Source organism: Clinocottus analis, unplaced genomic scaffold, assembly GCF_023055335.1.
Source record: "Clinocottus analis isolate CAN_PGR_092001 unplaced genomic scaffold, fCliAna1.0.p SCAF_16, whole genome shotgun sequence".
Classification (NCBI taxonomy): Eukaryota; Metazoa; Chordata; class Actinopteri; order Perciformes; family Cottidae; genus Clinocottus; species Clinocottus analis.
In genome coordinates, this window is record NW_027175887.1 from 2,768,459 (window position 1) to 2,794,825 (window position 26,367).

General features: G+C 45.3%; 2 protein-coding genes across 4 annotated transcripts in view; both read left to right on the forward strand.

The window, feature by feature from the left end:
* The first annotated feature begins 1,065 nt into the window (after window positions 1–1,065).
* Window positions 1,066–8,898, forward strand: LOC137786840 (cyclin-dependent kinase 5 activator 1-like). Its single transcript, XM_068578953.1, has 3 exons — window positions 1,066–1,722; window positions 2,732–3,373; window positions 3,490–8,898. The coding sequence occupies exons 2-3, from the start codon at window positions 2,861–2,863 to the stop codon at window positions 3,979–3,981; spliced, it is 1,005 nt and encodes a 334-aa protein (XP_068435054.1). The 5' UTR covers window positions 1,066–1,722; window positions 2,732–2,860; the 3' UTR covers window positions 3,982–8,898.
* Window positions 8,899–10,533: 1,635 nt separating this feature from the next.
* LOC137786612 (vesicle-fusing ATPase) overlaps window positions 10,534–26,367 on the forward strand; it is a 30,013-nt gene continuing 14,179 nt past the window's right edge. Inside the window, exons 1-3 of one of the 3 annotated variants that reach the window (XM_068578606.1) lie at window positions 10,534–10,689; window positions 20,651–20,668; window positions 24,983–25,068. In XM_068578606.1, coding sequence (XP_068434707.1) covers window positions 10,678–10,689; window positions 20,651–20,668; window positions 24,983–25,068 — 116 coding nt within the window. In that variant the 5' untranslated portion in view covers window positions 10,534–10,677. The remainder of the gene's footprint in view (window positions 10,690–20,650; window positions 20,669–24,982; window positions 25,069–26,367) is intronic. The other 2 variants (XM_068578607.1, XM_068578608.1) reach the window with 2 other exon arrangements.

Below are 26,367 nucleotides of genomic sequence, written 5' to 3' on the forward strand. Positions count from 1 at the left end.
AAGCATATTTGTTGTGCAGTTAATATGATGATGTTTCTGAAGGATCTTCTTCAGGACACATGGATGCTGTTTCACAAAGACTTCACGTCTCTGGTGAAGTGCAAATATACTTCACCGTCCAAGTTGCCAGCGGCCTTTCTGCTGCATTTGTTGACGGCCTTCCTGTCAAAATGGATCTTCCCTGGCTGTCCACATCTCAACGCTTGTCGCTCGTTGATGCAGGAACGGATACGTGATGGACGTTGACAGAAGCTCGACCGTGGAGCTGCATTGCTTCCTTCCTCATTATGGATGTAAGCGTCTTGGCAGCAAAATGCAGGGGACTGAGTTTTGGAGAACTCTGCATCATAAGATGCTGCTCCAGCGTCGGCCCGTTTAGCCAAACAACTCCACTTCGGCATTAAAGGCTCAAAATTGTCCTTGAAGTTCATTGTCTCTTTCTTCCCCTCGTGGAAAGTAGCTCCAATGAATGAATGAGAGGTGGACTTTTACATTTACTCTCTTCCTTTCTGAGGAGGAGATCTCTGAGGTTATTCTACTGTCCTTATTCATTTAACTAGGGCCTTTTTCTCTTGTTTTTTTATTTTGAATTTCAAATCATTATCTTCTTTTTGGGGATGAGATCTCCCGGATTCTCTTTGCAATTTCAGCACAATCACCTGTAATAACTAAACCACAGCTGCCTTCCTGTTTGCTGTTTGTTTATACCATCAGCAAAATCAGGGTTACTAACATTATTATGACATATATTTTCTGTTTGCATTCAATTAAAAGAGCTTTAAATCAAATCAAACAGGATTCACATCTGTTGCTTTTTCTTGCTGTTGCTGCTGCTGCTGCTGCTGCAGTACTCGCGCGCCTCCAGCAGGTGATTCATAAAAACCCGTCCGCGCTCGTCTCCGCCGCGGCAGCTTCAGCACCTCGGACAGCTCCGATTGGCTGCGGCGCGTCGGCGGCCAATGGCGTCAGCCGCGTTGCTGCGACGACCCGCAGCCTCAGCAGCAGCATCCCGGCAGAGGCCAATGGGAAGGCGCCGTTTCTCTCCCAGCACCCAACCCCGAATAACTGCAGATGCCCGCATCAAAGCAAAGGGTCTCTCTCCCTCTCCTCCTCTCTCTCTCTCTCTCTCTCTGGCAGGTTTACATAGCTGAGGGTATAAGCTGCTGTCTATTTTTGGACTACATCGTGGCCATTTTTTCTTTCCCTGCTCGCTCTCTTGGTGTCCCGCGTCTTTGTGTTGATGAAGAGCGATATGTGTTGTTTTTATTCACGCCTGATGGAGGTTTGTCCGAGCGGCCAGCGTCCTCGCGGGACACAAACAGCCGTGACGGTCGGCCTATAGATTTGTCCGTTCCTCAATGGAAGACATCTTCCTGCTCGCCGCGAGCAAAGGCGTCAAGTGCGTTTCGCATTTGCTCCGCATCTGTATTCCCATCGACGAGCCGAAGGGCTTTCTATAGAAGCTGCACCGGGAGACAAACCTGCCCGGTCCTGCATCGCCGGGGCTTTTCATATAACCGGGGGACCGAGCCGCTTTCACGCCCTGGACCCCGGACAGCTTATGTTGGCGGTGTGGAACCGAGCAGATCGGATGGAAAGCTTCTTCTTCTTCTTCACGTTTTGACCGCATTTGCCCAGCAGCTAGTGGTGGTGGTGGGGGGGGGAGGGGTCAAGGTGTGATGCATGGCATGGACCGCACAAGACTAGTCGATTAAACCGAAGGTAAGAAAATACAAATTGTTGTTTTGCTTCCAATAGCAACACCATACATGGTTTTTCCAGCTTTGCAAATGATAAAACCTCAAACTAATGAGACTCACAGACAAGATGCTCAAAAGACAACAACATAGACTCCATTTTGTACATTCAGATCATTCATGTTGCTCCAAAAAAAAAGCATCCTACAAACATTAAAGGCAGCAGCATCATGTTTCTGGTGTTGAGGTTGTGGGAGTGTGAGAGCACAGACGATAAGCTGGAGCTGCTGGAGCTGCCTTGTGTTGTTGGCTGTTTTCAAGGCTTCCATTTTGAAGCTAAGATGGATGCTTGCGCACATTTATTTCTCATGCCTGTGTGGCCTCATCTTGGTTCTTATATAATACGGATGGACACCGCATGCCTCGGTGCTGTAAGGTAGCTTCATGGGCCCCGGTGTGATGATGGGCCCGATACTTACTGCCCCATTGGACAACATCGGCAGACATAATGTCACCGTTGCATATGTGGATATGATAACAATTGTCGAGGGAAAAACCTGTTTATTTGATACTTTATGTGGTGCATAAAAGCATATCATTCTGTTCTGTTTTTTTTACTCTGTATTTTACAAAAATACATAAATTCCCGGTTGCTCAGCTAAATTGACTCCTTTTCGTGGCTGTTGGGCATTTAACACACTGGTGCTGTGATCTGTGCTTCATGCCATCAAATGATGTAACCATATCATTAATAGTACATTTTATAAGTCAAATTAAGAGATTATCTAACATAATATAACAATTTTTACACAATGTTCTATTAATTAGGTTTACGGCCACAGTAACATGAACGTCTCCATCTCCATGCTGAGGAAGACAATGATGTGCACTTCACATTTTAGGAAAGGCTTGATTACATTTAATAATGTGGGTTCTTATTTATAAAGTGTTCATTGTTGCTGTAGTTTTGTTTACTAAACGCAACGTTACTAATGGAGAATATTTCCACACCTTCTTGTTTTTTTGGCTCCCAGGTTTGACTTCCTCCAGAAGTGAGACTCTTTGGTCCTCTCAAAGCTCTTTGTCTGAACCAGTCAAAGAGCTTTCCCCCCACTGCTTCCCTCTCCTTTCTCCATCCCACTGCTCACCCTTGTGCAGACATCATGGGCACGGTGTTGTCTCTGTCTCCCAGCTACCGCAAGGGAGTGCTGTTCGAGGACGGCCCTGCCACGGTCGGCCACTATACGGCCGTCCAGAACAGCAAGAACGCCAAGGACCCCACAGCGGCGGCTGGAAAATCCCTCAAACGCCCCTCCATCATCAGTGTGCTGCCATGGAAACGCATCGTGGCCGTATCGGCGAAGAGGAAGGGCTCCAAGAAGTTGCAGGCGGACGGCGGGGACGGTGGCAAAGGCAGCTCTCCGGATGGCCACGCCTTGGCCACGGCCAACTCCGCCTCCAACAGCCTGAAGCTGAAGAAGTCCCAGTCCTGTGCTAACCTGTCATCGTACTCCTCTGGCCAAGACCCCTCGGCCACCAGCACTACCTCCTCCCACCTGCCAATCTCCAAGACCTTGGTTAACGTAGCTACTGTTGCTGCCAAAAAGAGTTCCCTCACAGGCTGCGGGATCCAGCCGACGACTGCGACCGGCACACCAAAACGTGTCATTGTCCAGGTAAATGAGGATTTAAAAAGTATAATGTCCTCTTCAGCTAATTATTGCTGCCTTATTCCACCAATTATCCCCCCCACTCCTCTTTCTCACCCATTCCTTCTTTCTTTGCAACCCAGGCCTCCACCAGCGAACTGATGCGCAGCCTGGGTGAGTTCCTGTGCCGTCGGTGCTACAGGCTGAAGCGTCTTTCCCCAACAGATCCGGTGCTGTGGCTGCGCAGCGTCGACCGGTCCCTCCTCCTGCAGGGCTGGCAGGATCAGGGCTTCATCACTCCGGCCAATGTGGTCTTCCTCTACATGCTGTGCCGCGACGTGGTCTCATCCGAGGTGGCTTCCGAGCGCGAGCTGCAGGCCTCACTTCTCACCTGCCTCTACCTGTCCTACTCCTACATGGGCAACGAGATCTCCTACCCACTGAAGCCCTTCCTGGTCGAGGCGGAGAAGGAAGCCTTCTGGGACCGCTGCCTTGAGATCATCAACCGCATGAGTGGCAAGATGCTCCAGATCAACACCGACCCGCACTTCTTCACCCAGGTGTTTGCCGACCTGAAGAACGAGTGCAAGAAAGAGGAGGAGAAGACCAAACTCCTCATAGGGCTTGACCGATAAGAGGGAGCAGGGAGGGGGGACGGACGGATGGATGGATAGAAAGATTGACGGAGTTGAGGAGCGGTGTGAGGCAGCGTAGCGAAACATTGGAGCGGTACTGTTGTCTGGCGTCTCTACTCGTTTATCTTTACCCAAATTTCCTGTTTTGTAACCCAGAAAAAAGAGCTTCTGGGGCTATTCACAGCGTTTAAATCATTTGAGTTCGGTAAGGATCCAAACAGAGGCGGGGACTGATCTGAAGGCAGCAATTGGCCTGCAGGGCCCTTTTCCCACAGCAAAAGAAATGTAATCAGGGTAGCTGTGTGGTGTGGCCACAACATCATCCGTCACAATACTGGTCATGATTGGATCTGATTAGATTCTCAAAACGATCAGGCTACTTGTTGATCTCTGACGCCGAGTACACTTGGCTCAGTCCGTGACAATAAAATGCTTTAAAACAGAGATGTGATCATCGGACAGACGTTTTATTAAAGGCCTGGCCAGCAGGGTTGGTGATGCGACATTACGAGGCTGTGAGGAAGAGACATATCTGTAATGTTCATCTCTTGCCTCAGGCTCAGAGGCATGCATCAAGCTGACCTGGACCTTGTTTCTGTGAGATAAGAAAGGCAATCTGATACTCCTATTGAAGTATTTGTTTTTTGGTATTTTGATAAAAAATGAATGGGTTTAGAAACGCCAGACAACACTGCTTTACTAATTAAGGGTGTATGCATACACAGATACAGTGTGTTGATACCGTGATATTCTGTGATAGCATCCAGGCATTTCCGCTATGAAGAAATGTCACGGTGATGAAAACCAACAACCACCTTGCATGAGGTCACTTCATACGTCCGTGCACATGACCGCCTGCTTATTGCCAACTCCACTTTACCTTATTCCTATTGTCCTGCCCAAGATTATTGCACTCACCAACACTGGCTGCTAGCTCCACTGGTAAACCTTTAAGAGCATCCAATGACACCACAACATGGATGATGGAGAATCAACCACAACACAACGAGTCTGCAAACCTGTCGGACTGTGAAATTGAAGTCGCTGTTTGGCGTAATCGTACTGTAGTGGATCAATTTATCCACATGTTACGTGAAGCACTGTGCTTTCAAGGAAAACATTTGGGTTCTCCAGTCCAATCAACTATGAATTGGGAGATCAGTTATTTATTTTTAAGAGTATAAAATGCTAACTCTCTGGGCACAGATGATTAATCGTTGAACAAGCCCTTCTGTAAAATGTTTACATTTACAAAAATATGGGAAAATGCAATACTGACCCCTCCTAGGCATATTTAACACAGATAATTATTTCTTTCATTCCTGTTCCTCACCTGCACTTTCTCCTGCAGTCCACATTGGTGCTGTCCTGAGGTGAACAGAGGGAAATGTTTTACTGAAAGAAAGAAAGAAAGAAGTAAGATGGACCCCTGCGCTCGTCTTTGTGCTTCATGCTGTATGAATGAGTGGTGCTGCTGCGTCGTGGAGGACATGTTCAGAGAGTAGATTATGTGATCTGTTTCAACCAATGGCCACGCGACAAAATGAAAGAAGATGTGACTTCAGATGTGTGTGGGCAGACGCCACAAGTGTAGATGTGACTTTTTACTTCCAAAACACTGCTTTGATGTTGCTGCGGCCACTCAGCTCGAGGGACCTCCTCTGCTGTTTGAAGTGCCGCCTCCCCCTCCTCCTCTCCTCCCTCCTCCCTCCTCCTCTCCTCTCCCCTCTGCTCGTTCCTGTTCAAACAAACTAAAACAACACAGATTATCTCTCTCTTTCCACCTGCTCCTGTCCTGTCCGGTCTGAACTGGTCCTGTCCAGTCAACCAGTCCAGTCCAATCCAGTTGTCCCATATTTAGAGACTCTCTGGTCTGCCGACCAGGTCGCTTAGTTATTCACAGAGTTGTTTGACATGCATGAGTGCTTCTATAGGTTTCCTAGCATGCTGCTTTGTGTTGGGCACACGGCACCTGATGTTACAGAAGAGACTGAGCCATCGCCACGCTGAGCTGCTGAAAGCACGACTCAGTGATGTGACGTCCGGGCAACTCGACGCAACTACAGTGAAGAGAATGTGTGGAAGGCTGGTCGCATCGGCGCCAACAGGCGAGTCCAAACGTCAGTCCTTCAGCAGGATTTCTTCTGGTCTTGATTCCATGGTGCTTAGAGGTCTCAAAGACACTCTACCAGCTTCAATGGTTCCCCTTTGCAGAAACCAGTATTAGCCTCCAAAACTCACAAACCCATGCGCGTGTCAGCCGAGTGACTTAAGTGAATATTTGAGGGTTGCAGTTTAATGAAGTTGGAACCTTCACAGGAGACACTATTTTAAAAATGAGGATCAAAATTGAAGCCCCAGGTAACAAGCTATTCTGACTTTTAACCTCTTGTATGGGTGAAGATCCTGTACTTCCCATAATACAAAGCCCAAACCTCCAGTTTGTAACAATAGCTTTCTGATAACATGTTTTTAAGGTCAAGCTCAAGCACAGGTCACATCATCAGGAATATGTTTTTAAACTTTGGAGAGCTTAAGACAATATACAACTGTACTTCATGCAAGAAAAAAAAGAAAATCAAGCGAGTGCCTCAGGAGATTCCCTGCCCTGATGACGTCACGTCACTGAGTCGAACCGAAAGCTGTCACTGTCTTCAAGTGTGGGAAAGCTCAGCCTTCTCAAACAGGTCAGAGATCTTGTGCCATATCCTTCTAAAGACTAATTATTTCATACAACATCACCCACGAAACACACAAAGAAACATGAGCCAACTCCAAGTGTCCAGCTGCTGAACCAGAAAAGACTGAATCATGAACACGTTTCTTTTTTTTTTCACGATGTTGCTACGTCGTGCGTCGAGGATTTTAGACCAGAAGGAGAAAAAAATCCTTTTTTTTTAGATGGAAAAGGACGCAGAATTGAAATGGAAAACTTTTGTGATTTTAACATATGTGGTTATGTGTCACTTTGTACAAATGTAAGCCAAAATTGGAGTCATCCAAAGCTGGAGCATTGGCACTCTGTTCGTGAATTTATAATTTATGAAAAAGAGATTTTGGCCTGCTCTCTGAGAAGAGAAAAAAAGGAAAAATGGGGTTTCAAAAGCCAGTTAACAAAACAGAAAGTGTGAGTCCATGACGCAGGTGATGTTTTAACTCCGGCTGCGTTTTGTGAGCAGATGAAAATTGTCTGGTCTGCAGAAGTTACCATGCTGTAAAACAAATGATGTAGCCTTGATGCAGAGTCAGACCTGCACAGGAGACAAATATGCACAGGGAGAATGAATCCATGGAAAACAAGCTTGTTTACATGTCCTTCCTCCGAATGGTCCTGATGGGTTGAACAGTACACAAGTAGCATTCCTATGATGACTGTTGAATAATCATTTATTAATTTGTTGTGCTTAAAGATCTCAAACTGCAGGTTGCTGGTTCAGCAGAGAGATATCTCACCAAGAGATTTGGTACGCTGACAGAAGTCACAGTGATGCACGTCAACTTGTGTTTTCTCCAAGACGACGGTTTGACTATAACCCAGATTTAACACGGGAGTGATGGATGTTGAAATGAAGAACTGGTGAAACTCAAGGCTCAATTGACCGTTCACTAAGCCCGGCCACCTTTAGTTTCTGCTGCTCCACGTGTTTGTCAGATAATTTACAGGCAACGGTTGACTTGGCCGCCCAAAACGTCAACATCACTTGCAGACTTCATCAGATGTAGCTAACTAAGCTAACGGTAGCGCAACGAGTCGGTTAAAAATGACATCTCCGACTCACTTTTTTTTTTTATTGTTTCCGGCTGAGTCCTTTTGGAAAAAGGGCTGCTAATGCATTTGAAACATGCGTGCACATGATACCCTAATAAAGAGTGAAGCTAATGCTAACAGCGCCAATGTTATGGCAGAAAGTTAGCATGAAATGATGTGGAATGAAAATAGGTTCAAATCTGTATTTATAGTGTCCTGGTATTGTAGTTAGCCCTAATATTTTAATTGTGAAAAAGGAAAATGTAGGATCTGACTGTTTTTGCTTCACATTTAAGGTCACAAGACCAAAGTGTTTGACGTTATCTTCAGCAAAATTGTTTAAGTTTGCTGGAGTACAAACTTCCTCAAACCAGGAGGACAGAGCCTACAAAGCTATAAGCTAAGTAAAGCTCGGTTGTACTGTAGTACATGAATAAGTCAGCACTGGGACACAGGACACAACACTCTAAACTTTTGAAAAAACATTTAGCGAACGGTCAATTGTACTATTTCTATTAAATTAAAATGTGACACCCTATCAGATGTCCACAACTCACAGCCCCCCTCATCCCCGGAGTATTACATCTTGATTATTCAATACCATGTGACCACAGCTTTCAACAGAGGAGAGATGAAGTATTTTTGCTGTAAAACAAAAGAACTGATGAGCAAAAAAAAAAAAAAAAAAACATTGACATTTTTCATTATTTTCGCTTCGGCCTGCTCCGGCTCCTTCCAGCTGCGCCGGGACAATAAAAGAGACAAGGATGCAAGGACAGGAGCCGAGGAAAGGAAACACGTCCTCTGAACGAACCTTTTTCTTGGATTAGCGAGGGACGGGTTGTCAACACCCCCCTCCGACACGCTCTCATCACTGATCAACTCATAACCATGTGCCATATTTTATCTTGCAACGCGTACAAGACAAAAACTTTTGGTGTGACATATGAAGCTTATGATAATGATGATGAAGTTATATGGTTTTCCTTCCTTTTCATTTGTGAATCACGTTGTGCAAACAAGAATCTTTGTTGAACAAAAGTCAAGGCCGCTAGTGTTACTAGAGTGCTGATGCTGCAGTCTGTTACTACGTGGATGTATGAATATGTATGTGAGAAATAAGAATAATTTGATCAACTGTTACAGGTACTTTATATAAAAAAACATTTACAAGCACGGTGTTCCTTTTTTTGTGTGATTCATGCGTGTGATTTCACAGATGGATAGAGAGACAGTTCTTAGTCTGACCACAGGATGGCAGCACTGAGCTGCAGGTGAGTTCATTGATTCAGGGATGAAGTGGTATTTTGGGAGTTTTTGAGAGCTCATAATCCAGGAAGAAACCTCGTAATAGGCCGAGCACTCAGAGCTTGCTGACTCTCGCTCCATCAGCGAGCGTCGTGTTGATGTTGAGGGACAAAAGAGCCGTCGAGGGAGATATAATTCAGGCAGAGGTGCTGCAGTTTCATTACCAAGCGATGCAAAGAGATATAGCACATGAGAGCTTCAGACAAAGTACAAACTCACACCAGTCTTCCTGGATATCCACTCTGAATGGTTTATCATAGATACTGATGGTTTTACATGGTACAATATGAATGCATCTGCCGTTTAAAGCCTACTTTTGATTTACTGTCTTCTAAATCGTACAATATAGTGACGACATGTCTGCTACAGCGGAAAAATAAACAAGAGGTTGGTACAAGCCACATGTTAAGGCTACAGTTTAAAACATAATTAAAATCAGAAATCAGATTTGGGCATATTTATTGGTTCGTTTTGTTCCTTTATGTGTGTAAAAATAAGTAATTATGTAAAATGTGCACATAATGCTACAGTATACACCACAATAAAATATAAGTAATGATAAAAAAAAATGTTGAGTGATAAATTAAATGCATATTAAAATGCGTGCATCACATACACAGCACAGTGTCAACAAGCAAGAAAACACATTATGCAATGCATATAAACTGCCAGTTGTGGCGGATTGCACTGAAGTGTAGAATTGAGACTTCACACTGACAGCAGAAAAACAAAAGAGGCAGAAAATCCGCAAACTGGTCTTTTCCTCTGCGCCGCTGTCCATGGTGCTGAAACAGCTTCAAGGTCAGCGGCGCTGCGACGAGCTGTTCTCATTGTGGTCAGCTGTCCTTTGGTTTTGTGTTTTCTTTCTCTAATTCCCGTTGGACGGGGTGTTTGTTCCTGTCCCATCGGCTTTTTAAAGCCCCTCATGAGCCCGCAGCCTGTCCTGTTATTCCTCTCACATGTCCGCCACAGCGCAGCCCCCCGGATGGAGAGGGGGGCGCTGTCCGCGGTGCTGAAGCCCCGAGCGACGTGATGTTTACCAAAATAAAAGAGCTTGTTTTTGCAAAATCATGGGGCGGAAACTGCCGGTGTACAGATGACATGCAAAATGCACCCATTTTTTTTTTCCGACAAACATTTTGTGGTTTCTAGTTGGACAATGCAGGAACCAGGAACATCACACGTGCACGCGTGGCGGGCTTTACATGTCAATGACAAGAGGAGGGCAGTCAAATGCGCGTACACGTGCCACTGTGCACCACCACCACATGCCAGGCTCGTATACTGTAACAGTGAGCCACATGTCTAATGCGTTTTGCCCAATTATGTCAATCTGCCACGTGAGTGTTTTTTTTATTTATCTTTTTTTTTTTTTGCACGGTAGAGGATCACAGAGAGACGCGAAGACGGATGACCCGCCCTCTTCCCTCCCTCCCTCCCTCCCTCCCTCCCTCTCCATTCTTTCCTCCCTCTCCGACTCACGCGAGCTAATCGGTGCGCTTCCGCCCCGGTCAGCCAATCAGCGCGAGGTGCGCTGCAGCTTATAAACGTCTGCTGCCGTTCCCGTTGCACCGTCCCTCCGCTGTCCTGAATCGTTGACCCCCGGCCGGCTGCATCCCTGAACTACTGCAACTGCGAAGATGGCGGCCCGGGTAAGACAGACACACACTGATGCTGTATTTACTCAACCGACGATATGTATGCTCGTGTTTCTGTCCGGGAAACGAGGGGGGCGGGGGTGGCGTGAAACGTCGGAGGAGCGTCGATGTCCGCCTTCACCAGATGACCGGTCCTGGTGCTTCATGCAGGCGGCTGAAAGTCATCGCCGCGGCGGGGACACGGTGTTTGTTTCACGTGATGGCGCATCCACCGTAACCCTGACGTTGTGTTAGGAAGAATCGTTTCCGCCCCCCCCCCTCCTCCTCCTCCTCCTCTTCTTCCTCCTCCTCCTCTTCCCCTCTCTTCGTGCCTTCTCCCCGGGAGTATCGCTGGTTAATCCCGGGATCCCGCTTGCCCTTGAGCCGGCGCTGCTGCGTGGACACGGACACTGAAACGCGTTCACGAGACACGCATCTGAGATAAAACACACACACACACACACACACACACACACACACACACACACACACACACACACACACACACACACAAAAACGAGTGGACGTTTTTTTTTTTTTCGTGCGAGCGCTCTGAAAATAAGCGAAGTGTCAAGCAGTCACGTGTTTGACGTGACGTTTAAGTCCCACTAATACATTAAAAAAACAATGATTGTGACGTGAAGCAGTGCGTAGCTGGTGGATTGTGTACAGGGGGAGGTGTGTGTGTGTGTGTGTGTGTGTGTGGGGGGGGCAGGTTCAAATGCAGCATCCACTGATTAGAAAGAACACAGCAGTAACATGGCCGAGAGTGTGTGGTGACGTCATCAAGGTGTTTATGTTGCAGGTGGGAGCAGGAGGCTCGCCGTGCATTCAGCAATCTGATCGTCACGTGATCACGTGACGATATCTGGCTCTCACAAAGCAGCGATCCGGTCCATCGTGTTTGTGAAGGAACTCTTTGTTAGGAAAAAGACCTTGAGGTGTACCAGGTGAATAATAATAGACTAATAATAGATGGAGGGTAATATGCCACCTTTGTGGCAGTCTCTCTCTCTGACGCCTGTACGACAAATAGGGAGCTGAATTCTTGGTATATCTCTAGTCTGTCTCTCATTCTCTATTATTTTAGGTTTTGTTACGACACACCGCGTATAGTCACGCAGACTCATGATGCAGGGCGCTCGTCTCGCTGCAGCATTACACAGCAATATCGTGTCCTTATGCTCGTGGTTTTAAACCATAAAAGAGAGGGGGCATACATCATACCTTTATGCACCAGGGCTGTCCCTTTGTGCTGTAGATTCATCATATTTCAGCAGTGGGGCTCATTCATAACCTCTCAGAGCAGGCGTGCATATCTTAATAACCTTGTTCACAGGTTTAACCCCTTCAGTGTGTGTGTGTGTGTGCCATGAGGTAAAGGGAACACTCACTCTGTCAGTGGAAACTCTCTGCTGATGGCTCTAACTGTCTTTTCGCTCCGACCTATCCCCCCGAGCCTCACCGTCGATATCAAACAGTAACGATAGAGGAGAATCGTTTAGTAATCGCGCTCCAGACACGGTGAATCGCTCGGTTCTCCTCCTCTCGCGTCTGCACAAATAATCTGAATTGTATCTAAATCCTAATGTTGCCTTTGCAGCAAATTTAAGTTAAAGGAGAGACGTGAGTCAAAAGACCATTTTGAATTAGGTGTCGTGGCGCTGCACAGTGTGACGTTTTGTTGGGTACAGATCCCCAACGCTGTGTGTCCATCACGTTTCTGGTGTCCTCCCTTGGGGACACCGGCTGGGCATGATGGATGCACAGTGAACATGTAACGTACATGAATCCCAGCACCTCGTTCTCCTCCACCACCCTCGTCCTGAAGCCGTGCACGAAGAGACGCAGCCGGACGCAATCAATACGAGAGGAAGGAACAATGTGATGCAGTTGTTTTACAGATGTGAAACAGGTGCGTCGGCTGTGAGAGAATGGATCTGTTTGTCGTGTCTGCCGTGCGGAGCTCAGATGGATTTCATATTCAGGTCTGTGTGTCTGTGCGTGCGCGTGCGCGTGTGTGTCTGTGCGTGAGTGTGTGTGTATGTGGATGTGAGTGTGTGTGTATCCGTGATGTGATGGTACGTTTCTCCTCTTGGCCATCCAGCATGAGTCAAAAGTGTCCATCGGGTTGTTGTTCGACTCTCCCGGCTGATGACACACACACACACACACACACACACACACACACACACACACACACACACACACACACACACACACACACACTCACACACACACACACACACTCACTTGCCCAGCAGACCACAGAGACCTTGTGTTGCAGCCTGTCAGAGGGAGTCAGGACTAAACGAACAGTTCCCCAGGACGACACCATGATGGACGCCACGGTTTCCAAACACGGGATTTGGGGAAATGAGGCTTTATCTGTCAATATTATATCGGTTTGACGGTTTAAGAGTCTCAATCGTCTCAGTGTTTTATCGTCAATTTGCCCAACGATGCTGGGAGAGGAACGTTGAGTAAATATCATCTCTCTCAAATTCTCACTTTTTTCAAACGCATTCATGAATTTTTCATTGCTGTCATGAATATCCAGCCAAGGAAAGCTTTCAGAGCGACAAGAACACCGTGTGGGTAGTCTGCGTGTTGACGAGCCGCTGGCACGGACTTCCTGTCTCTGACCCTATCTGCTGATTCCCCTCTAGAGGAGAAGGGCGAGAAAGAGGATTCGTCGCCGATGGCAAAATGCTTTTCCTGCTCTGAAGCTGATCCCACGCTGGAGTGTTTCCAGCTGCCGCTCGCCGGCCGTCGTTCAGACGCTCGCACGAGGTCGAGCTCCTGATCAGCTCCGGTTCCAAATATGCAAAATTGGAATGACGCCTTTGTCCAAATTTAGCTTTTTTCAAACCAAGACGTGAAGTATATGTCAACTTAGATTAAGAGCATTCTCTAGACAAGTATACAGCACATCAGTTTGTGCATGTCATGTTTTGTTTGTGTTTACAATGAACTGATTTTGATTTTTACGGATAAATTATTGGTTGTTGGTTTCCCCTCTTGTTAGAAACACATTCATTTCCTCTTTCTCTTTCCATTTTAAGAAATGAAAACTGGTCAATCTTTTGTCATCTTGTAGATTTAAATGATGACGAGTCGGGCGTTGGATAGACACGCAGGTTTTGGGAGGCGACAGAGCAGATAGTTTGACGTTGACTGAAGATCGCCTCAGAACAAGTAGAGCCAGATGAGAGAGCGAGTGGTCAGAGTGAAACATCTGTCCATATGTAATAACCTAAGTTTGTATTTATCAGACTGCTTTGTATTGTGCAGTGTGTGCCTGCGCTGTGTACAAAATAACAATTTACAATGTAATAATATCACTTTCAAAAATGGCCTTAAAAAGGATCATGAGGATTATTTAGAAGCAATAACTAAACGGTGGAGTAAAGGCCCGGCTCCGCCCATGTGGACCTTTTCTTTGAAGTCCTGCTCCGCTATAAATCACCTAATGGGAGTTGCATGAAATAAAATCCTTCACCATATACGAGTCAACCACAGAGCAACCTTTCTATCAATAACTCAATGTGAATTAATATCTTTCGCTATCTCAAGACGCTTATGGCTGATCGCTGTGCCCATCTGAATAAAGAGGGGCTTCAGAGACGTGAGATCATTAATTATTGATCGGCTTTCATGAATGTAAATTTGACCTCAGGATTCACAAGGATCTTTTGCCTTTATCTTTAGCTCAACTTTACACTGAAGGATATAAACTGCATTCATCTCTCTACTCTGTATTAGAAGTTACTTTCTGGTTTGCGTTTAGTCCTAAATAAGCATTTTTTTCCTAATTTCTGATGGAAGATAATTACATCTTTGCACACAAATCTTCAGTTTACTTTACTGACAGCTCCTGCATCACAGCGGGAGCTCGTCGGAGGTAAACAGCTTAGATCGAGTTAGACCTCGAGTGTGGCCACTAACCAGGTTACTACGTCCAAAATAAACAGTGAGACTGTATGCTCTACTTCTCTCTTGATGCATCCCCTCAGTAAACATTGTGAACATGAGTTCATGGTCTCAAACCTTTAGTTCCAAGTCTTCTTCAATACAGCATGATGTGCATTCAGTAAATTAGGATCATTTAGAGTTAAAAAAAAAACAACAAAAAGCAAGATGGGCGCCATACTTGTGTTTTTTATTTCAGAAAAGTTCATCGTAAACTTTTGGTTGCTAACAAATGTTTCACTTTGTGTTACTAGTTAAACTTTGCTCCACCCTCACGTCTCACTCATGGTAACAAAATAACAAGATGGCGACCGCCAAAATAACAAGATGGCGACTGCCGAAATGCCAAACTCAAGGTTTTTAAAACGTCTGTCCTCAAACCGATGAGTGATGTCATTGCAACAACGCCAAATCTTATATACATACACCTCTGACCTCTAAGGTCAAGTATTTGATTATTATATATACTGTATATATATATTTAGTCTCAATCCAGTGTTGAGCTTCAAGGAAAGCCTCACAGATCTGATTCAGTCAATACACAGAGCCGAGGTGCTTCAGTGCAGGAAAAAAACCCAGAAGCAGACGCCTCCATGTGTGATGGAGCAAGTGAGGGGGCTGCAGAAGATGGCAGCTCCGCCGGTGAGCATCTCTTCCTCTCTCCTCTAATGAAGTGAGAGGTTCCTATCAGTGCGTCCCTGTAGCATCTTTTGCTCAGCAGCTATTCGTCAAGAGACGGTTGTTTTGTTTTTTCTCGACCCCCGCTTCTCTTTCTGCACCCACACCCAATTCCAGAGGCAGCAGACCGCACCGTCGAAGTGGAGGCTGTGAGACTGTCTGTGTTTTATTATGCGTCAACAAACTCATCCCCGCCTCCAAGCAGAGGGAAAGCTTTCCACTGGTATTTTACAACCTGATTAATCTGCTGTATCCCACCACAGCACAGCAGCCTGGGCCTGAAGCCTCTGTTAACGACAGCAGCAATGTCTGTGCCTCTCCATCTCTTCAGTCAGATCTAACCACGAATCAGTTCCTCCATTCATTTGGAAAAAGATGCAACAAAAAGATGCAACAAAAAGATGCAACTAATCTCCAACTATCTGTACATTCAACTAGAGGTGGGTTTTAAAAAGGCTGCCGTTCAGCAGAGATCCTCTCATAACGTTACTCTGACTTGAACCCACTTCATGAGAAGGATTTTGTAACCTCAGCATGTGTTTTCAGCAGCCAGCAGGTGAAATATCACTCCAACCTAACAGCTACCAACTATTGCTATAGATGCTAATTAACAGAATAAACTCTACGCTAACTGGGAGATAGCGTTAGCTCGCTAACTTCTCCACCTTCTGGGAAGCCCGTTCCAAAAGCAAGTTTGTGCTCAGCGCCGCTCGTCACTGAGACGGACGTTATCTTAGCATAAGTAGCTTACATGTGTGAACATAAACCTTAAATATTAAACTATTAATCAATGGACCTAACGTGATCAATTCTACGTACAACATACAACATATCTTTTCCTGTTAAAACCACACGCTTTGCTTATTTACATCGTTTTACCAGCTCAAAGTCCTCAGTGTGGCCTATCAGCTTTATTATTTAATTCACTAGTTAAAAACATAAAGTTTGATCTAATATTGTTACAATCCCAAATATTGTCCTTCTGTTTAGCAGTTTGTGATCCATTCAGGTTGTGGGTAGCAGGTTCACGTTACATGTGTGAACGTGTGTGAACATGTAGCGCTAACACAAATCTTCTGTACATACAAGTTGTACCTTTGTGCGTATCGAGGAATTGCGTGTTTAGTATGCGACTGGGAGTGTGTCGGAATGTGTGTGTGTGTGTGTGTGTGTGTGTGTGTGTGTGTGTGTGTGTGTGTGTGCTTGAGAGGGAGAGTAATGGTTAATCCCCGGCTGTCTCGGCGCTGGGCCTTCCTCGAGCTCTGAGCTGTGGCTATATTTAGAGAGCCACTCTGCTTCGGGGCAGCCATCACAACACACTGCCGAACACAATGACACACACACGCTGTGCACACACTGTGTCTCTGGAAGTGTCTGTGTGCATGTGTGTCTTATAGACGGGGGCAACCTTCAGAGGGGTTGTTGCTCTGTCACTCTGATATCACCCTTATAACTATGAGTATCATCTTCCAGCGGTCTTCTCGTATAGATGTATCAGGATGAATCAGAGTTTTTTTTAGGATTGTGTTTGGATTCTGTGACTTAAAGTTGTGGATGTGTGTTCGCCGCTCGCTGTTGAGTCCCTCACTGCTGGCGTTTGGTTCTCTTTCTTGTACGTCTCTACATGACCACTGTGCTTCCCCGTCTTTTTGCATGCTGTGCAACGCTCATAATGGCATGAAGAGAAGGTTATGTTTTAATTACATTAACTTTCATGAAGAGCCGAGAATATCAGACACTCAACAGACACAAATTAAATCACCATCACTTCCTTTGGGAAGAAGACTTAAAAACCTTCCTGATTTATTATCGTCTCCAACAGGAGACTGCCAATGAATTACTCAGCCTGATTTATTGAAATCAGAAAGTGAGTTGCCTCTCATACGCAGCGCATTTATTGCATAACGTATTGAACGCGTGTCTGCGCCAAGCAGGATCACATCTTCCTGATTTGATTTGTGTGTTTTTTTCATACCGTCGATCGTAATTTGACCTGTTAGGATCTACTGCATCAAACATACCAGCTGTTATTACATTGCTCTCGGCTTCTAAACCCTTCATGTGCAGCGTTTATATGTAATTGCATGAAACGCACAACTTAAAGTAGTGAAAGCGCACAGCGCTGACACGGTCAGCAGCTCGGCCTGGCTCATATTTCATCCGTTCGGATGGAAAAGTCAGACTGCAACGCTTGCAGATTGAATTGCCGTGGCGTGGACACAACAAATTTGTTTTGACATTGATTTCTTTCTTCTCCCTGTGGCGAGATCACGAAGCCAAACTGAGTCGGGAGGCTGAGAGGCTTCAGCTCAGCCGCTGAGCCACCGCGGGTCCATCGAGTGGGGAAACCGTCTCTTGCAGCACTCGTGTTTGTGAATACATGGTTTACAGTTTGAATAATGAATACTGGCCGTTAGTCGGATTTAAAAGACATATTAGTGATTGCTCGTGACAAATCATTCACTCATCTTTATGATTAGATCACCCCACTATGTAAACCAATCGAGTGAGCTCCATTCAAGCCTTGAATTTACAATATTTCTGCCAACGCTCAACAGATTGTGAAGCAAAATCTCAATCGTAGATTTTATAACTGTCTGATCAACTTATGAAATATGCGTACGGCGCGCGGTCTGAAGTGTCCCAAGCGTCTATTTTAACAAGGCACTACGTCTGCAGTGCAACCAATCACAGCTGGCAGATATACCCTCCTTCTTTGTTATCCGTCACGGTAAATACACGGAGGAGGAGTTGATGGTTTTGGTGCACTTTTGTGAATCAAACCTTGAGGAGCGGCGGACGAGGGTTGCGAGCCATTGTGCTTTCAACCCATTGTTGCTTTGAAAATATAATTATTGCAGATTCAGCTCAGTGATGAGCAGATATCAGGCCAGTAAAATGTTTTCAAATGGAAGAGAAGGTGAGAAATGTGACAACCAACTCGCAGTACATATTCAGAGATTGCTTTGTACGTACAGAATAAGATACTAGTGAAAGGTAACACACACACACACATATATGTATATATATATATATATATATATATATATATATATATATATATATATATATATATATATATATATATATATATGTAATACAGTATATTTTCAAGCTCTGGTGATGTGCACAGTTTCATAAAAGCAGAAAATCTGAACTGAGAACGTCTTCAGGATTCATGTTGCGTTCAAGCTCAACAGGGGACGACGCATCTGTTGTGTCGCGATCTTAAACCCTCGGCTGTGATGCAGCAGAGCGTCGCCACCCATCGATTGCCGGTGCAGCATCCGACTGGATCCACCCGCCTCCCCCTCCCCCGAGGCCCAGCAGGATGAATAATTTAATGGCCTGCTTTAGATATTTAGAGCGAGCGAGCGAGCGAGGGGAGTTACTGCTTCTTTTCCCGGACACTCCCTGCTTCTGCAGATTTACCCAGACTGCACCAGCAAAACACTTTTGGATTAATGTATTGAAAAAATAGGAGATCATGACACAGATTGGTCCCATGGGGGGGAGGGGAAAGAGGCAGAATGATTCGTAATGAGAAAAAAGTCCTTCTCTTTTCTTTTCTCTCGCCATAAAATGTGAGCGATGAATTTAATGCAGGGTTTTTAAATTATGTTTTGCTGCTGACGTGTCCTGTAATGAACGCATTAAGTGATTAGCGGCCGACTTTAAAACCACGGCACAGAAAGTCCTGCGACGGATTATTTGTCGAGATTATGTTTTTTTGTCGAGATTATGTTTTAATGATAAAGCAACACAGTAAATATGGAGAGACTGACGAGCAGCTTTGAAATAAATAAAAGAAACACAGAGTCAGCAGCAACTGAAACAGATGATCTCATCCCGGACGGAGACTGAAGTTGTATTTACTCCGAGTAGATCAAACGAAGCCTTTTTATTATCTCTACTGCCGAGTTGCAGTCAGAGCACACTTTCTCAAAAGATGAGAGTCTATTGTAAATATGTTGGAAACAAAGAGACAAGCAGAGGGATGGAACCAAGGAAGGACAATCTTAATGTCGAGAGATTAGCAAATTATTGAAAATCTTCACTTCCAGGTCGTGATCGCTTGTAAAATGTCCTGCTGCTAAACGCTCTTCTGGCTCTTTGTTTTTTATTTTAAGGGAAATTCGCGAGACAGATGAGAAGATTGGTACCACTCTCGTGACTGTTGTTACATAGCTTAGCATAAAGGCTGTAAACCGGGGGAACGGGCTCCCCCGAGTCCAAAGGCAACAAAGTCCACCTACCTGCACCTTCAAATGAACATGTCATTTATTGTTTGTGTACAGGAACAAATATGATAGCATAGACAACTTCTTGTGCTTGGCTGAACCAAGTTTCTAGGCAACTCTTGGAAACTGCCCTAAGCTGCCTGTCTTTATGCTAAGCTAAGCTAATCAATTGGTTCACCGCACAGACGATGGTATCATCATCTCATCTGATTCTCGCTCCGAGCGTCCTTGAGGCAAAAGGTGACAAACCTCCACTTGGAAAGCGGAGCAGGAAGTCAAACAGGGAATTCATGCAGAACACTGACGTTAACATATATACTTGTTAAAAACGTTTTAAGTTGTATTTGCTTCTGACACTGTTCCACTACATGTGATTTCTTGTCTGTTTGAGCATGCCGGCTAATGCTAACCGACCCCGTCCTAAGCACCCTAACAGTTGAGCGGTACACAAAGCAACAACAGGACGAGGTGTAAAGCACTGCCGCTCTCACGCCGTGCTGGAAGTCAATCACCAATTATGGATTTTCAAATCATCCCTGATTGACGGATTCTTTTTGATTGAATGAAATATGGAGGCAAATCACCATGAAAAGGTTCCCATCCCTCGCATATGGTCACACTTTCACCTCTCATCCATCAACAGTTCACCCGCCAGGTCTCCATCATCCACGCCTCTTCCCACAGTAAGACGGCTGTCTCTCTGTCTCTCCTGTGGGGAGGAGATGCGACCTCATGATCAACATAACAGCGTATGTTTGGCATGGCACTCGCATCATCGGACCGCTACAAGACGTGGGGTTGAATTTTTTGTAAATTTGGCATTGGGCAAAAAAGTGACAGAAACAACAAAAAAAAAGTGTTTTCTGGTTTTAAATCCAAACCAACCCCAACTCTGGTCTGCATGCGCTTGACACCAGGTGATGTCATTACGGTGAGTGGGGCTTGCATGAGAGAACCCATCCCCCTGAATGAAACTCACCTGTCCTCCCCTCGCGCCTCCGCCCGGCTTGCTGCTCTGACTCCCCCTCCGTCTCAATACTGTCTTCTGTCCTCCCTCTCTGCTTGCCCACGCCGGTGCCCGCAAGGTCGTAATATTTTTCAAGGTATGTATGGATACACACCAGTTAAATTATCGTCGTCATGTGGAATACATTTCCGGGGTTTTGCGGATGTTACTGCTCCCCCTTCCTCTCCCCCGCCCCTCCCCATCCTCCCCCTCACCCCGCCGCAGGCTGAAATCCATCGGCATCGATGCACATTGCAACGCCGCTGGAAGGGCTACATTGCAATCCAGTGGGCTGCAATGTCAAGCTGGTGTCATGTGCTGACTGAATGGAAATGCTAACTCATTAGCATCCATTTATCAACTCCCCCGTCTCTCTCGCTCTCTCTCTCTCTCTCTCTCTGGTCGTCTCTCGCGGGACGCTTTGTCTCCAAAGCCCAGCATTAAATGGATTGGATCCACTTCCATTTTGATCACGGCGGCCGGTAATCTGAATACTGAACACCCATGAAGGAAGGTAGATTGGGATTATAGCGCATTAGCCGTGTTTTGCTAGCATCTAAGATCTTAAATATGAAAAGAAGGCGTGCATACTGAAGATACTTGGTCATAATGCCATGGGAAGAAAGTTATTTCAGCCCTTACCTTACTTCCTGTTTGCTTGGTTGCCTGTAAAACTGTGCTTCTTCGCAAAAACAAAAGCCAGAAGTTGCATCTAGGACGTCGCAACAGTTGCAATGGATTCCAGCGATGACACGTTTTCACAACGGACAACAAAAAACAAAAGTTCTCTCTCACAACTCGTCAAATACCGTAAAACTATGACGCTCCACGAATCCCTCCAGCGTCCGTTACCATCTAGTGGCCGTTATGGCGGGAGCAAAGAGGGAAGTCAGGTGACCTTACAACGAGGATGGACGGGTTGGACTTTCACCCAGGAGACCGCTGTTCGTGTCCTGTGTGAGCTCTACGTTTAAATGAGGAAACTTAAGTCTGGTAGCTTGTACGTAAGACACTTAACTCACATTATGTACAACCTAGGTAACGTAGTTAGCTCGTATTACAGAAGTAACTTAAGTTACGCACAACCATAGTTAGCTTAACCCAAACTATGCTTTTTCCTGAATCATACCAAGTAGCAGCGTAACATACTTAAGTGGCCTCACATACTAAACTTGTGTCACCTACACAACATGACAACAACCACGTGTTGAAGTCCATCTAAACCTCAACAAATGACGCCAAACGCTCCTGAGCAAGCGTTAGCATGTGACGAGTGTGGAGTGGGAACATGTTGGATGCAACACGCGTCATAACCCTGATATTAACTCCTCTGCTTATTGCATTTTTAAAACTCTTAGATCGACACAATTTGTGTCAACATTCTCTCATAACCGTGATAACTGAACACACATGATTTCACTCTCAGTGTGTTTCAGTAGATCTGATGTCCGCTCCCAAAAATATAAACACTGTTAGAAATGAATTGCCCTGCGTTTTAAATGAGCCGTGTTATGATACTTGATATGTTTTCTAGGTTACAGATGCTTTCTACGGAAGCCCAGTTGTGACACAGTGTACAGAAAACCATGGGAATGTTGTGTATATGTAGTATGTGTATGTCGTGTATTTATATTCCAAGTATTTCATTATAATTTTGCTCTAACTGCCTTCTCTGTCCTCCATATTTTGTGCCACATTACTTCCCCGCTGAAATTAATATTTCACTTCTCCATTACACCAAAATGTTTTGAATTATTTATCACGTCTATTTTGGGTTTTCAGAGGGGAATTGTTTTTCATTCCCCAATTTATGGCTCCTCCTTTCTCACAGAGAGTGAGTTGATGGTGTATGATGATATTTCAGATCATTGCTAATTCATTTCAACGATCATACTAAATAAAATATTTGATGTGACTGATGAAAACAGCAGCAATGTAAATGTGCCAGATGTAGTTTGACAGATGATTAAGACAACCAGCACCTGAACCACAACCAATTTATGACGATGATTTGTTAATGTTGTGTTTACGGCTCGTGCCTCGGCTTTACTTTCTATCAATTATGATGTTTCAGTCGTTTTCATATTCTGGTGGAAACTGAATTCACATCTTAAAACTCATTAAAAACCAATTTTGTCAGAGGGAGGCTTCTGATTAAAGAACAATCCATAAAGAAATGAAGTGTCTGATGAGTGAAGGAGCCCCTTAAGGCTGTCGACACGCTGCTCTTGCTCTGTTTCACCTCTTGTCTGGCCAGACGACGGCGATGCCGGCGATGTGGCCTCGATTCCTCCCGGACAGTCTGGTCTCTCAGCTCCTCCATAGCTACTGTCGTCTCATTTCACTATCTCTACACACACAGTTGGTGTACACAAGTATGTTGTACACTAATATACATATGCAGTCCAGAAACAGCATTTGACGTACCTCGTGGTTAGCAGGAACGTACAACGCCAACATGTCTTCAGGTGACTGGGTTGCGTTACATGTGACGGGTTCATGGTGACCATGACTCTGTCATCAACAGATGGCCGACAAGTAACGATGGAGAGACGAGGAGCTGCTTCTTATCGATGTTTCATTTGATACACCAGGAGGCTGTAAAGTGGATTCAGCTCTTTGTTACCTGTGTCGTACGCTCATTATTTGTCTATTTGTACTTCTGGCAAAGCTTCCTCCGAGACGATAAATGGATTAGGTGGAACTCTACGAGGAAGGGATTGAGCCAATAATTGGTTGCTCGCCAGATGTTGCCTGTAATCTGGATCTGGGATTCCTCCCGTGAAACTGTGAGTGTTGTCTCTCTGCGGCTTCACTCCTCATGCGGAGGCCTCGCGATCCAGCAGCTGAAAGCTTTTTTTGGTGCTATTTTTAATTTGCATCGCAGCTGCGCGCTATTTCATCTTCATTTGCGAAAGAAACCGCTTGTTGTGTTGCCCTCGCCGGGAGGAGGCCTCGCCATCGCGCGTGGTCGAACTGCCGAATCGCTCCAGCTTTTAATGGATCCAGCTGAAGCGATACGCAGGCGAGAGGCGGAGGAGAGAGGCGGAGGAGAGAGGCGGAGGAGAGCCGCTCGGCTGCGTCGCTCAAACGCAGGCCTTAAAACAATTTGTGGCGGAGTAGCCTTTCGTCGCCTCGTAACGACTGTGCTGCTCATCCCTGTGGTGAACCCGCAGTAAAGCCCGATTTATGGCCCGAGGCGCTGTCCGCCGGCTTAACGCAGTTGCCACGGTTACCACTTGAAGGCGACGTGCACGGGAACGCCTCTCGCTGCCGAACCTCGCGGCAGATGTTTCCCGTAGTACCGTTTCCTCCTGAGCTGCAGAGACGGTTGTGCTGCCAAGGCTTTTCCATTCACGTCGACATGAGGACATGGCGCGCGTCCTCGGATTCAACGTGTCTCACGAGCCTGTTGAAGGACTTCAGACTCCCGGACGATAAGGAAGTAGGACGCCAGGGCAAGAGGCCGATGTATGGATGAATCAATGGGCTGCATTGTATGATCTGGATCCCCTGATACCTCAGCCCATCCTCCTGAAGTAGATGTGCAGAAGGATGATGAGCTAAATATCCTTAAAGCATCACGAGTCACAGGACTCCCTCTGCAGAATGACCAGAGGAACGACTCATGAGCCTCATGCTGTAGATAAGCAGCGAGCACATTCATCTCATCAACCTGAAAGCTGCACGTGTCCGCGGTGCGTTCACAACGTGTTCGCTGCCAAAATATGATTACGCAGGTTTATGTTTGTTTTTGATCGACTGAAGTAACTTCTGTTAGTATATTTACTATATTTACTATATTTACTATAGCTGCCACATTAATCTAGTGGGGTAAAGAGTACAATAGTTCCCTCTGAAATGCAGTGAAGTAGAAGTATAATGTAGAGTAGAATATAGATACTCATGTGAAGTACAAGTGATTGAAAATGATACGTCAGTATAGAACTTGAAATACTACTTAAAATACTTTTTCTGACCCTTGAACACCTGGAACAGAGTTACTCCAGAGGTTATTAATATTATTAATACACACTGTCATGCAGGATTGTTGTGGGATCAACCTTGTTGTTATTAACGTAACACACATTTTTACATATTAAACTTGGAAATTCAAGTTATTTAGTTTCAGACCGCTCCAGAACCTTATAAACACGAGAGCACAAAACACCAACTTTGGAGTAAATTGTTAATGCAGAGAGTGAATAATGCTGTTGAGTGTGAGGAACAACACAGAATGATCACACCAGGCAGAATACATGATATATAATACACAACTCAGCTCAGGGGTTGCTCTCAAATGTTCAGATACCAGTTGAAACGAAATAAAACTCCTTCCAACAGCTCTCCGTCAATATCTTTTAACATGTTTTGCTCTTCCTCCTCCTCCTCCTCCTCTTCCTCTTCGCAGACCATGCAAGCGGCGCGATGCCCGACAGATGAGCTGTCGCTGACTAACTGTGCCGTGGTGAGCGAGAAGGACCTGCAGTCAGGACAGTGAGTAATATCATTATCGCCCGCTATCGCACAGCGGGGCGTCGCCCCGAGCTTTTACTCGCCCGTCCACCTCAGCGCCTTCTCTTCCACCCAGAAGGTCAGAGTCATCCATCTGACGCGGCTCGAGATCATCGCGACTGTTTTGCTTGATATTGTATTAATGATATCTAGAGGTGCGGTGATTAAACGTAAAAGCACATCATATTTTCAACCCGATGATACAAAAATGTGTGTAAATCGCAAAAGTCAAGTGCAACAACAGGTCCTTGAAGCTAATGGACAGATATCGAGCATCAGATCCCTGATCAGTGACGCTGAAGCACATGAACGCATCCTTTCCTCTGTATCCCAAAAGCAGAACACCATAGTTTAGTTTTCCATGTCTGACCAACTTGTTGAATGAATGCATTGTTTGTAGTTATGTGCAATAATTTCAACTCCTGACTTCTGCACGTTCAGCCTTAACTAACCCAGCACACGTGTGGTCACCTTGTACTGAAATTCAAAGAGTTACCTCACTAAACATTTGGGGTTATCAACATCACTTATTCAGCACATCTAAATCAAGGTACAAACACTTTAGGCTCCGCCCCCCTTTTTTTTCTTCCATTATTTTGTCCCTGTGTCAGGCCATTTTATGCAACCGTCAAAATAAAAGCGTTTCCGCTTTGCTTTGCATGTCAAACACTCCGGGTGTCATCGTGTTCCTGCTGCACTTCCTCTCTTTGCGTGTTGAAGCAAGAAAGGTCGCTCATAAAAAGTGAAAAGTGATGGAGCTGAGCTGCAGAGGAGCAGCAGAGGGCTTTCAGAAGGGACGACACACACTCAATGTTACGTAAAATATCAGGAAAAAAACCCACAAAACATACAGACGACGGCGCTGCCAGACACCACCGGTTAATATACATTTGCTCCCATCGGTTTCTCGGCCTGTTATCATTTTAAGAATTAGCTGTAAAGTATTAATTATCCAAACGAATGAAGGCAAACATTATACTTCAAGTGGAAGCCTCACGACAGATCTTAAAATAAATGTGTTATCTGGCTTTGTCCTACATTTGTACTGCCATGGCAACTGCTGCCTTGTCTTTATCATTCACTGCCACCAAGCAACTGGTAATGAATGTGTGTGTGTATATATATATATATATATATATATATATATATATATATATATATATATATATATATATAGGGTAATTTAAAATGAAGGTATTAAATACCGAGCGCAGTGATGTCGTGCGACGCGTTCCGATGGTTTTAATGAAACTCTGACTCCTAACAAGCCGTCTGGATGAA